Source organism: Acomys russatus, chromosome 2 (genome assembly GCF_903995435.1).
Source record: "Acomys russatus chromosome 2, mAcoRus1.1, whole genome shotgun sequence".
In the NCBI taxonomy this organism is placed as follows: Eukaryota; Metazoa; Chordata; class Mammalia; order Rodentia; family Muridae; genus Acomys; species Acomys russatus.
In genome coordinates, this window is record NC_067138.1 from 59,346,030 (window position 1) to 59,359,740 (window position 13,711).

Consider the following 13,711-nt stretch of genomic DNA (forward strand, 5'->3'; position numbering starts at 1 on the left):
TCAGTCAGCTTTCTGTCACTGTGCCTAAACTCTGAGCTAATTGGTTTATAAAAAGAAAAGGCTTGGGTCTGGGGTGTAGCTGAGTAGCAGGCGCTTGCCTGGCATGCATGAAGCCCCAGGTTTAGTCCCTAGCCCTGACGTTGGGAACTAGGTGGTAAAGGTTATCTGGGCTCATACTTCTTGTTTATTTGAGACAGGGTCTATATAGTCTTGGCTGACCTGAAACGTACTATTCAGATGAAGCTAGCTTCGAACTCATAAAGATCCGTCTGTCTCTGGATCTTGAGTGCTGGCATTAAAGGCATGTGCCACTCATCTAGCTGGGCTCATACTTTCTGAGGTCCTCATTCATTCCATTGGCCTTGTTGGCTTGGGGCTGTGACAGGGCAGTCTGGCACGGTGGGAGTACATGGAGGAGAAAATTAGGCCAGGGAGCAAAGAGAAGATGAGGAAGGGGTTGGAGCTCGTCTCTCTTCTCCCTGTGTCCTGAAGTCACCTCCCTAGATCCACCTCCAGCTCTTCCTGCGAATGTCAGGCTCGGCAACCAGGCCTCAGCACAAGGGGCTCTGGAGAACACTTATGATCACAGCAGATGGGACGGCGGGGGAAGGGTCGAGAATACCTCACGGAAAAGGTCACCTTAGTGGGAAGATGTGGGGAGAGAGCTTGGAAACAAACCATGAACTTTCAGCAAGAGACTTCCCCCTCCCTGTTACCAGGTCCCCAGGAAGCCCTTACTTGTGCCAAGGCTTAGATTTCTCATTTGTGAAGAAAGGCTGGATGTGGGCTTTTTCTTGCTAAAGTTTTAATATGTTAGGATTTATGCCATTTCAAAGAATGATTATTTTCAAGGTGTTGGATCAGAAAATAGAATGGTAACAGAATGGGAAATAGCCTTTACCTTTTAAAGACAGACTGTCACCTGTTGGCAGGCCTCCATGGGAGGTGCACGCGACATTTCCCTCAGCCCATCACTGCTTCCATATATAATGCGTTAGTCCTTTATATCTCCCACGTTGTGATCCTGTTTTGTTCTGATGCTAGTTTGACTCTAGTGGACATTGAGGTTCTTATTCTAGGAACAGCCCTGTCCTGGGGTAGAGTCCTGGGCACATCTCTGCCACTATTTCTCACACTACCTTGTCACCACTCTGTGTGCTGTGTTACGCTTTTGTGGGACTGCAATCTCTCCACCTTAGGGAGCATCGTTCTCATTGATGCCAGCTCCGGACTGTTGCTCTTGCAGTCCCCATGTGGCTGAGTGCCTCTGTATTTTCTTCCCTTTTCACCCTCTGTGTGCACCAGCACATCCTGGTCACAGCACCCATTAACACAGTCCTTTGTATATATTTCTTTCTCCCTGCAAACATTGTCCTACTCAGGGTGCAGATCCTTTCTTACCCCCCACACCCCTTTTTAAAAAGTCTGAACTGTGTCCTTCGCTTCTTTCTGCCCACATTAAAGATCTAACTCAGGCGTTCTCTTGTTCACAGAGGGCAGGCCAGCAAGTGGTCCTTTGTTATGGTCCATCTCCTGTGTCAGTGTTTTTCCTAGGACGTGGGGTTCCACTCATCTTTGTGTCTCCCATAGATTTTAGACCAGTGCTCAGCCTTCTGTAGGAGTATATTCTACACTGGTGAAATTTTGTGTATGTGAAATAAGTTGGTAAATATACGTTTGAGTATGCATTATATAGCTCATGGTACTTGGGAAACAGTTTGAGATGGAGCACAAAATAGAGAGAGAGCCACAGTGCACCGGAAGCTCTGCTCTTACTTACTGTTCACACACTCTGTTGGGCTTCGTGCAGGTTTAGGGTTATTAATCCATCTCACAGGTGTGCACTGGGCTACCCAGAGTCGCACAGCTCCTCTGTATCCCCTGCCTTGCTGCATTCACGTCACAGTAGGAGCCTGGCTTATTACTGTCCTGACCCCTGTCTGAGGTTTCCATCCCAGCTTTTGAGTTACCAGGATTATCTTCAAAGCGTGTTTTTCCATCTTCAAAGAGTGTTTTTCCAGCCTAGCAGTAGTGGCTTACACCTTTAATCGCAGCGTTTGGGAGGCAGAGGCAGGTGGATCTCTGTGAGTTCAAGGCCAGCCTGGTCTACAAAGTGAGCCCAGGACAGCCAGGGCTACACAGAGAAACCCTGTCTCGAAAAACAAAACGAGTGATCCCTCCCACACCTAAACGGTAATAGAAACAAAATCTTTGCTATTTCTCTAGACTTTGCTCAAGTTTTCTTTTTTTGGGGAGGGGGTTGTTTTGTTTGTTTGGTTTTGTTTTTCAAGACAGGGTTTCTCTGTGTAGCCTTGGCTGTCCTGGACTCACTTTGTAGTCCGGGCTGGCCTTGAACTCATAACGATCTGCCTGCCTCTGCCTCTCAATTGCTGGGATTAAAGGCGTGCGCCACCACGCCCAGCTTTTGCTCAAGTCTTAAGACTTAGTTTCACCTTTGGTGGACTTAAAAATCACCAACTGTCATATCAGTCTTCTTCAGTTGCCATATGAATGGCCTGAACACAGACTTTTTTTCCTTGTAGTGTCAGTGCCTGAGAAATCCAAAATCAAGGTGTTGGCTAGAAAGGTTTCAGTGTGAATCGCTTCTCATGGCTTGTCAGCTGTTACCATCTCACAGCACGCTCACCTGCCCTTTGTCCACAGGGCCAGGGAGGGTGTGTAAGGTCTCCGATGTCTCTCTGTATAGGGCACTATCCCCGGTCGACCAAAGGCTCATACTTAGGGTCTCATTTAACCTTAATTACTTCTTTAAATGTCTAATCCCAAGCGTAGCCCACTGAAGATTAGGGATCTGGCACTGGAAAATTGGTGACATACATTCCAGTCACAGACAGCTGGCTTTTCCTCTTAAGGTGAATATTACATGAACTAGTACCTGGTCATCAACTTCTGGTGGTTGAATCAATGTTAGTGTTTTGGGAATTGTGCTAATCGCTTCCTCTTTATTCTTTTACGATATTAGAATTATTGTGCTGTTTTATTTAGACCTGTCTTCAGATCCTTGCCAAGCCCCCAGGGGGACTTTCATGGCATTTGGATTTTGCTGTTTTATCGACCATTTTTACTTTAATGCAGCTTTTAGTGTACTTTAACACAGCTTTGTCTTATACAGTAATCTACGTGTGGCTGGTAGTTTTAGACCTATACAAAATGTACATATGCATTTGCTGTCTACCGGGGGCCACTTGTGAGGGTCACTGGACTGTTGTTGGACTACAGCCATAAGAACGGGCTGTACACCAGCAGGACAGCATCCATAAGGAGGGATTGCTACTGAGCAGAGTGGGGGGCTGAAGGGCAGCCCAGCTCTAGCCAAAGCTCATGCAGTAGGGAAGGTTTGCTTTGTCGCCATCTCTCATCTTTTGTGGACACTGTGGAATAGTTTTAAACCACGTTATGCTTTTGGGCATCAGTATTTCCAGTGATGAGCTTTGCTGGGGAGATCTCTCACTTGGAAAGTTGTTTGATGAGACCTGTCAGTCAGATGCTCCTGTGGGATGCCAGCCTACCCCTAGGGTGTGGACCACTTTGAAACTCTACGTTATCTCTGTAGTTACTTCCAGACAGTTTCTTATCAGCTCAGCTGGAGGAATTACTTCATAGCTCTGATGAGACTTGAGTGAGGGTGCTTTGGTGAGAGCAGGTGTAAGGCCTCAGTTTAAGAGAGAGAGGGAGGAGGTAATGGAGGCAAAGGGAGTGAGAAGGGGAGGAAAGAGGGCAGAACCCACAGGTGGAGATGGGCAGAGCAGACACAGCTCCCCCAAGCTGTCCTATCGTTGGGCCGTTGGGAGTTGAGACCATCGCTAGGTCTGGAATGCAGAGCAACGGATGTGGGCCTTGAAGACTTGTGCTGGGTTTGACTCTTGGTTCTGTCACTTTCTATGTCTGTGATGATGGTCATTACCTGGACCTCGTTTTTTCTTATTTTGGAAATAGAAATAATAATTAGTTTGTAGACTTAAGCAGCCTGCTTTACAAGACTGTTGGGAATCCACAAGGAAACTTTGGGGTACAGAAGCTCAGGCTTATACCATAATCCCTTTTAGCTTGCCGTAGAACGCAACCACATGGCCCAGAGAGGCCTGGTGTTCTACGAAATTAAGCAAAGTAAATTAGCAACTCTGGTTGTACTTAGCTAGTGATTAAATAACAGTTTAGTTAATAGGGTGTTAATGGTCCCCAGGTGTTGGTAATTCTGGGTCTTTGCTTTGGAGAGCAGTTGTATAATTTCTTCTGGTACTTAGATTTTCTTTAACAGAAAAATGGAAGTGTAACAGATGAAGCCCCCAGGGGCGATGTAGGGGGAGAGGAAATGGTATACTGCACCTTAGCATTTGGGGAACAGTCTATCCCACAATCAGAACGCAGCAAAACTCATCTGCTCTTACTGGGGCTCCGCTGTCCACCCTTAAGGCAGAAAGAACTCTGTGAAATTTAGACAGCCATCCTTTACCCATCCTTCCCATCATGGGCAAATGGCAGCCTGTGGTACTGCACACATTGCAAGGAAGAATTCTCAACTCACTTGACAACCAATTTCAGTTCTACCAAGTGACACAGAGACTGAACCTCAAGAGTGTGGTTTGCTTGCCTGAGAGCCAAGATCATTAAGCAAGAAGGGACTTTTTTGCCTCCGTAGCCAGTGTAGACTTAGAGTGTTAGCAACAAGAGCAGAGGGAGTGATCAGATGTACTGTTATGCTGTAACCAGCATGTAAGTCAGCACTGTGCGTTACGGACATTTTGAATGCTTTCATCTTTCGAGCCAGCAATTTATATCCTAGAATATTTTTAAAGAAATAGTCAAGACAAGAGAAATATTTATTTAGAAAGGTTACACCTAACAGAAAGAAAGAAAAAAAAAAAAAAAAAAAAAGGAAGTGAAACCTTTTTCATTTGTAAATTAGAAATCCAACTCCTTAGAGTAGCACTTCTTAAAAGATCAGGGGACACACGGGGAAAGTAGACATGTTATGTCTTCTGAGGAGACACACAGGGAAAGTAGACATGTATTATATGTCCTGAGGCAGAGGCATTGGTGTGGGGGAGACAGAGTAGGCTCTTTGAGTTGCCAAGTTTTAAAAACAACATCCACTGTACCCACTGACCCTATAGTAAAAATGCTACAATTCTACATATGTATATTATATATATGTGTATATATATATGTGTGTGTGTAATAAACAGGAAGTGGACACAGGCTTGTCTTAAGACAGAGACAATATAGACGAGAGCAGCTGTACAGGACCTGTGTTGGCAAATTTTAGTTTGGGGAGCACTGGATTATAGTGAATAGACATACTGATGAAGGTGAAGAATTGATTTTGACCAGTGGGAAAGAAGGAGCTCAGATTGGGCGCCACTAGGCGGCCACTAAAGCAATGTAATCAAAGCACAGGCTTGGGAGTTGAAGGGAGCCAAGGACACATCCTCAAAGAAAAATGGCCCCTTACTTAGCTTTGCTTACGGTCTGAGGCCGACCTGCCTTTGATACATTTAGTTGTCTTTGCAGCTCTGGCACACCGTGTGCCCAGTGTGACAGTGAGGGGGGGGGGGCTGCTGGGGAAGGCCTGACCTCCTAGTAGCATTCATTGTAATCCCGGCTTGGCATGAGGTGTGATTTGTTCAGGCCCTGATCAGACTCTGTTGCCCTCTTTTAAAGACCCAGTTTCAAGGCTTTCTGATTTGATCTGCTCTGGTCCAGCCTCAGTCTGATACAACTGCAGAAAACCCTCAACAGGTATCGTGTGTGAGTAGTTAGCTTAAAGTCTGACTTTTATAGCATAGTTTTTAAGATTAAAAAAAAATTCTGTGTGTGTGTGTGTGTGTGTGTGTGTGTGTGTGTGTGTGTGTGTGTGTGTGTGTACCATGTGTTATATGGGTACCTGCAGAAGCCAGAAAAGGATGTTGGCTCGAATTATAGTTGGTTGTAAGCTGCTCCATAACTGAACTCTGCTAAGTGTTGAGAATTGATTTCTGGAGGAGCAACAAGCACTCTTACTGCATAGCCATCTCTCCAGCCCCCAGAATGTGATTAAAAAAAAAAAAAAAAAGCTAAGTGAGATCCTGCATCAAAACAGGAAAAAACAACAACAAAACAAAACAAAAAAGCCTAAAACCCAGTCTGTGTGTGTGTGTGTGTGTGTGTGTGTGTGTGTTTATGGAAAATTTCAAACAGAAAATGAGAAAACAACTTAATGAACTTGGTGTATCTATCACCTCTCACCAGCAGGACTCCTTTCAAGGTGGTTCTGAGTTCTTTTGATAAGAAGTGGACACTTCTAAATGGACTAAATCATCAATAGCTTGATGCTTGCCCATTATTCTGAAAGATCAGAGGCTTAGTGACATAAGAAGGTACAGGGCCGTGTTGGTCCTTTCCAACAGGGCATATAACAGTGCTGTTGCTCCTGCAGTGCCTGTGGCTCTTACTTGCCATCTCTTACCGGAGGCATGGAAAATGTCAGGCAGAAGACGGGGGACACGTAGCTTTCACACACATCAGAGTAGTAAGGCATTTATGAGGTACTGGAGGGTGAAAGGTACTTACCCAGCACCACAGAGAGCAGCAACATGACTTAGTGAGTCCTGGTTGAATAATCTGCCTGAAGTCCAAGGATGGCCCCAAGAACACTAGAGTTCTGGAACAAAAAAGTCCCAGACTTGCCTGCTGTGCCCTGGGCAGTCCACTGACACTTCAGCTTTTTGGCCCTTGGTTCCCTCAGTTGTGGGGAGGAAGAGTGGCCTTTGCCCCTAAGTACAGAGACTCAGTTCTGAAATTGTGCAAGTTGTTCACATTAGCTATACATGCTTGATAATGGCCCCAAATCTGATGGTCACAGAGTTCACCTCTCACTTTTTATTTATTTCTTTTCTTGTGGAGACATGATCTCACACTGTAGCCTAGACTGGTCTAGAACTCACTGTGGGCTCCAACTCACAGCAGCCTGTTTGCCTCGGCCTCCTTAGTAGTAATGAGTTATAGGTAGAAGCAGTCATGGCTGCCTTCTGCCCCTCAGTTTGAAGAGGTGCCTGACGTTGCGGCAGGCACATTTCCTAGTCAAGGACACAAAACGTAAATGAACAGCTATGAAGCTGGAGAGATGGCTTAGTGCTTAAGAGCACTGCTTGTTCTTGCAAAGAACCTGGGTTTGATTCCCAGCATCCACAAGGTGCCTCACAACTGTCTGTAATTCCAGTTCCAGGAGATCCAGCACCTTCTTCTGGCCTCCCTGGGCACATACACGCAGGCAAAGCATACACACAAATAAATCTAAAAAGCAATTAAAATAAAAATATCAGGTATCCAGGAGCAATTCCTTTATGATTCATAAATCTTGGAAGTGCTTTAACTTGATCTGTTTGATTAGGCGGAGGCCTCCCTTACCTTCATCTGTGCGTCCCCTCACCCCGCCCCCCCCACCAAAAAAAGTTGAGCAAGCCCTTTATTTCCAAAGGTACCTGACATGTGGGGGACTAAATAGCTCCTTACATTAAGCAGAGATAAATTAGGACATTAGACTGATATGTAGGTGCCACAAAGACTCCTGGGAAATCGACTTAGGGACTGCGAAAGCCCTTGCTCAGTAAAGTTCTGGATATTTTCCCATGGCTCAGCATTAATGGAAAGAAAATTACTTGCCTTTTTTTTTTTTTTTTTTTTTTTAACTTGCCCCCTTTTAAAGAAAGGAATGGAGTTAGGAATTAAGCCTCCATGACTTGTGACTTTTTTTTTTTTTTTGGCTATGATTGGTAATTCTTGCTTCAAACTTCCTTTTGCAGGCTAGCTAACGACCAGGAGAAATAGAGTAGAAAATGCAAAACAACGAAATTATTAAACCTGCCAAATACTTCTCAGAGCTGGAGAAGAGCATCTTGCTTGCTTTAGTAGAAAAGTACAAGTATGTGTTGGAATGTAAGAAAAGCGATGCGCGAACTATTGCCCTCAAGCAGCGCACCTGGCAGGCGTTGGCCCACGAATACAACTCTCAGCCCAGCGTGTCGCTGCGGGACTTCAAACAGCTGAAGAAGTGCTGGGAGAACATCAAGGCTCGGACCAAAAAAATTATGGCCCATGAGAGAAGGGAGAAAGTGAAGCGCAGCGGGAGCCCGCTGCTGAGTGCCCACGTCCTGGGCAAGGAGAAGATCAGCAGCATGCTGCCGGAGCAGCTGTACTTTCTGCAGAGCCCACCCGAGGAGGAGCCCGAGTACCACCCAGATGCGGCTGCCCAAGGTACGCTCCCCATGCAGTGAGGCTACACTGGCCGGAACAGCTTGGTTTGGAATTGTGAAATGCTTCACGTTGAGGAAACTTGTAAGAAATGTTGATATCAGACTGGGCTGTTGTATAGGGCATCCAGAACACAAGTCCGAGGCTCTGTTTTTGTGGTTACTGCTCAACCATACAGAGCTGAATGTGTATCGTGCACTTTAAGGAGGTACTCTGGTTGCTCAGCTCAAACTGTCTCCAGCTTATTAAAAGGAAATTTGATGGAGATTTCTATTCATTCACTCAGTCTTTTAAAAAGTTATTTTTGAGGACCTACTGTGTCAGGTGCTGCGTTAAGTCACTCAAAAGGCCATGCTAAATGAGAAAAGTATTTCCAGTTTAAAAACCAAAGTAGAGAGATCAGTGGCTGGAGAGATGGCACAACAGTTCAGAGCACTTGCTACTCTTGCAGAGGACTAGAGTTCAGTCCCCAGCACCTACATTGGATAGTGTTGAACTGCTTATAACTCCAGCCCCTTCTTGGGTGTGTGCAGGCACTCACATGCTCATATGCATAGCCACATATAGATATACACACATAAAGATAAATTAAAGAAGTATAAATCTTAAAAAGTAATGCATTAAAAGTATAGAGACTAAATAAAGCACACACCCTTTTAGCATTCACTTGGATTCATGCCAATATTTTTACCCACCATAATAATTGTGATCCAAAGCTTTTATTATTTCTGGCATTCTAGGGATTTAGAAAAATTCTAGGGACAAAAATTAAATTTTAGCACACTCCTGTGGAAAAGAGTAAAATATATCACATGTAATTCTTATGGAAGGAAAAGACTGTTCATAAATAAAAATGTGGTGGTAACTTATAGTTTCAAAAGGTTTGCATCAAGAGGTGCCTCATGTCTCCAGGCAGGCGGAGAATAGAAATGTGTATAGATAAATTTCCAACAATTTCTGCCTTTTTAAAGACAGGAAATGGCCCCTTTATCTAAAGGCTCATTAAGCTTGCAGGTGCTATACCATGAAGCAGAGGAAGGTTGGTTGGGATGCTACAGGCTGCACAGAGATGCTCCAAGGTCCCAGCAAGCATTTGCTTGGGAAATCAGCCTCTTAGCTTGCAGAACACTGAATCTCGTGTCCCCAGAGTAGACAGAGCTCTGAGGGACTGGCTCCTGTTAATTAAAAGTCGTAAGAAACTGTCTGAAACCAAGAATGCTGCGTAGAGTGAGAAAGGTAATTACCATGTGAGCCAAATACATGCTTTTGATTAACACTTGTTTCCCTATGGGCAGATCATCTCAGGAAGCTAAATATGGCACAAACTTTGCTCGCTAGTCAGTAGATGGAGGTTAAGTGCGGGCTAGTTAGCTGGGTGACCACTGTGGTCAGTGTCATGGCCCTCATGTATCATTTCCTGATGTGGGAGACTTAGGTTGTCTGGGTTTTGATTCTTGGGTTCCCACACCAAGCTAAGTCTTGGCAGATACAGCTTAGGTGGGCACTGCCAGCTCTCTTGCCCTCCCTGCTGCTTCTGTGGGGCTGCGCTTCCCTTGCTGATCCTTGTAGCTTACGTCACTTTTCCATCTTGGCCACAGAGCATTCAGTCAGCACGACACTGTAGGAGTGGGGTTGCTGTTCGAATGGGTGGCTGGCTTCGCTTGGGTCCTAAGCTGGGAAAAATACTCACGTGAATGCCATTTATTTAGAAAATGTGTCTTCTAGATGGTTATGTGTCAATTTTATAGCTACTTTTATTTGTATAAATTAGGTTTATTTGTGTCTGGGGGCATAGAACATGTGACGGTCAGAGGGAACTTTTAGGAGTTAGTTCTTCTATCTTGTGAATCTTGGGGATTGAACTCATGTGTCAGGCTTGGTGACAAGTCGTTTTATCTAACTAGCCATCTCACCAGCCCTTATGGTTGTATTTGAGGAACAAAACACCCCCACCCCACTTTTAAAATATGAGGTAGGATCTAGAGAGTTCATCTAATAACTTTCTTTTCTTTCCTTTGGGGGAAAAATGCAATTCATTTACTCAAATAGAAATTTCAAGCAAGAAGGAAATCCCCTCCCTCTCTCCCCTCTCTTACTGAGACAAAGTTTCTCTGTGTATCCCTGTTTGTCCTGGAATTCACTCTGTAGACCAGGCTAGCCTTGAACTCACAGAGATCCACCTGCCTCTGGTGGGATTAAAGTCATGTACCACTACCTCCTGGCTTTCTTTCTTTTTTTCTGTTTCAGATTTAGTCTCATTATATAGCCCTTATTAAGATTTGATTTTATACACATATGTGTGTGACTTAGTGTATGTATACGTGTGCATGTGTGTATACATATGCAGGAACCCACGGAGGCCAGACAGTGTCAGATTCTCTGGAACTGGAGTTACAGGCAGTTGGGAGCTGCTTGATGTGGGCGTTGGGACCCACACCCCAGTGCTCCTATTGCTGAGACCTCTCTGCAATGTATTTAAACTTAGAGGTTTGTACATAGTTAGCACTGGACACTTTCTTTTTTGTTGGTGCTTATTAAAATGCAGCTAAGACTCCTGTTTTCATGTTAGACCTGAGGAGCAGAGAGCCTTGCTGCCCAGTCAGTTCAGAAGTATGCCCAATATGATGTAACTACTCATAGTTGAGGCACTGGCACTCTTTTTACGATTTAAAATGCCTGTAAAGTTTTTACTCATTATTTTTTTCCAATTTACTTTCAGGAAGTCAGGGAGAACGGGCTGCAGAGATGGCTCAGTGGGTAAAGTGCTGCTCTTCAAGCCTGAGGACTTGAGTTCCAATCCCAGCACCTACATAAAATCCAGGGAGCCCCAGTTCTGTAGGGGGTGAAGACAGGGGGGCTCTTTGGGGTCATCAGCCTTGCTCTGGATTCAGGGAGATACCCTGTCTCAAGGGAATAAGGCAAAGTGATGGAGCAGGGCATCTGATGGCTCCTCTGACCCGAGGAGGTCTGCACATGCTCATGCCCCAACTCTGTCTTCCTCCCTCCCTCCCTCCCTCCCTCCCTCCCTTCCTTCCTCCTTCCTTTTCTTTCTCCCTTCCTCTTTGTTTCATACATAAGAAGTAATAAAATTAAACAAACAAAAGATGACAAAAATAAAAAAGGCTAAGATTACCAATAATCCTTTCTGGAAATTGGTGGGGGGGGGGGAAGTAGAAAACTTGAATCTCTTGTGTGTTTTTGGCCCATGTCTGTGTGTGTTGCTTTTGTATTTTCAACACTGCACTGTCTAGTACAGCAGTCACAAGTGGCAGGAGGCTAATCAGCAGTGGAAAGACGAGAAGACAAAACAGAGACGTCTGTAGTCACACAGGCCACATTTTGAGGCTTTAAACCACAAAAGAATCTCATCAGTAGTTTAGTGTTAATTACATGTTTAAATATGTTTTTAGGTATGCTGGATTAAAATATATGACAAAATCAGTGTAGCTTTGGCAGTGTGGGTGTAAGCATTCAGAATTACTCATCGGCTTAGATTCTGCTCTGTTGGTCAGTGCAGTGTTGTTAACACCCTGTGGGTGGCCTGTTCACAGAACTAGGTTCCCAGAGATATGCTGGAATCTATTAGAAAATGTTAAGCAGGATGGAGTTTAGCAGGTTCCACTAGAGGCCCCCCTCTAGCTACATTTTGGTGGGAGGTAGCATCACTGTGTCACTAACTCTTGCATGTTTATGCTTTTGTCAGAGACTTTGTTCACTTGTTCAACAATATATATATATATATAAACCAGTGTTTGTCCTGCAAACGCGCTGGCTCCTTAAAACAGTTTCGGGTGTGCAGCTTTGTGATCTGCGATAATTTAATTATCCCTTTGAGGAACAGGTCTGGAGAAGTGTGTGCGTAGGTAGGATGACATGTTAACTACTTAGGATTGCTAGTTTATTTGAGTGCATGTGCACGCCATGGCACGTGTGTGAGGTCAGAGAACAGCTTGCAGGAGTGGGTTCTACCCTTCACCACATAGATCCTGGGGGTCCAATTCACCTCATCAGGGTTGGCAGCAAGTACCTCTGCCCACTGAGCCCCTTAAGTACATTTAAGAGAGCTAGGCATTTTTAGCATCAGCCACACATTTTAGGAGGTTATATTTAACTTTGTATGCATCGTACCTCTATTATGAAGCTATAATTAAATCATGTGAACATTTCCTTCGAAGTCCCATTGTCACTGTTGGACCAGGTCCTCCTTTCTTAGGGTGTGAATGAGGCAGAGAGGACTGGGGTGGATTTCCAGTCACGGCACACTTGCATCCTTGGTCTATGCAGCACTCCTCTGGTGCGTTCTGTTCTCTGTGTGGTCCCTTTTGATCCTCATTCCTAGTCTTGTTCTCTTGTGCTGTACAGGGATTGGTCTGCCATGCTTTGGTATTCTCTCACATGTACTTGTTAAAGCCTGTGCTACGGCTAGTTCTTCCTTTTGCCTTTCTCCCCTAGTATAGCACGTTTAGGCTCTAGTTCACCAGCTGTGTGTAAACCCAGCTGTTTAGCTTTAGTTAGGATGTAAGCACCTTCATACACATCCACTGCGTCTTACTCATTTTCCCAGCCATCTCTTTCCTTCATTCTGGTGAGAGTAACTGGAGATTGTCCTGCACAGTTTTCTTCTCATCTTTTCATTGCTGTAGTAGGCTTTTCCTGTGGATGCTAAATTTACTCAAATTACCCAAGTGATAGAACACCCTCTTGGCTGTGTTCTCAGTCCCAGAAAAGCTTTCCTACTCTTTTTGCATGGAGTTGGGTTGTTGCGTGGCATTGTTTCACCTGGGAGAGATGGTAGGGTGTATGCTGGTAGCAGGCTGCTATTCCCAGGCTAGTGTTTGTCCAATTAAGGGGTCGTTCAGCCTGAGTACTGGTTTCTGTGCACCACTGCTAATACTTGTGTGAAGATCACTTTGCTATTCTGTCTGGCTTTAAGGCCTGTCTTCTGCCAGTCTTAAGAGGTCTATTTTTTCTTTGGGATGTGTATGTTAGCACACATTTTAAAAATGGCAGTCTAAAAGGAATCGTTTTCTTACAGATATTAAGATGCTGTGATTTTGTTGTTATGCAGACCTGGATCTGAATCCTAGATTTTCATCCAGCCAGATGGCCTTGGATACTAGATTTGGTTTTCTGTAGTCATGATGTCCTCGAAGGGTTGTAAAGATTAGGTGAGGGATTGAAAAGCGCTAGAACCTGTTGTGGTGCACATGAATGGCCGCCGCCGCCGCCATGTCCTTGAAGCCTGCATTGTTGAGATAAAGCTGAACATTTGAGAGCCGGGAGAAAGCTTTACCTTGTGAGTGCATGAGCTGTAGAGACGATACAGTGGAAGCAAAGCTGTGAGGGCAGAGGTGTAGGGAACAAAACGAAACTAGTTTTGGTCTCCAAAACCAACCATTTTCAGGTCTAAGATTAGAAAGGCAATGAGTGAGGTGATGTGGTCGCTGCTCACAACAGAGGG

The 13,711-nt window shown here is 44.8% G+C and overlaps 1 protein-coding gene across 1 annotated transcript in view; it reads left to right on the forward strand.

Annotated features, from left to right (window-relative positions):
- The first annotated feature begins 5,659 nt into the window (after nt 1-5,659).
- The window catches only part of Tmeff1 (transmembrane protein with EGF like and two follistatin like domains 1), a 121,671-nt gene continuing 113,619 nt past the window's right edge, over nt 5,660-13,711 (forward strand). The window contains exons 1-2 of the mRNA XM_051161928.1: nt 5,660-5,760; nt 7,803-8,253. Of these exons, the coding sequence (XP_051017885.1) occupies nt 7,836-8,253 (418 nt within the window). The 5' untranslated portion in view covers nt 5,660-5,760; nt 7,803-7,835. The remainder of the gene's footprint in view (nt 5,761-7,802; nt 8,254-13,711) is intronic.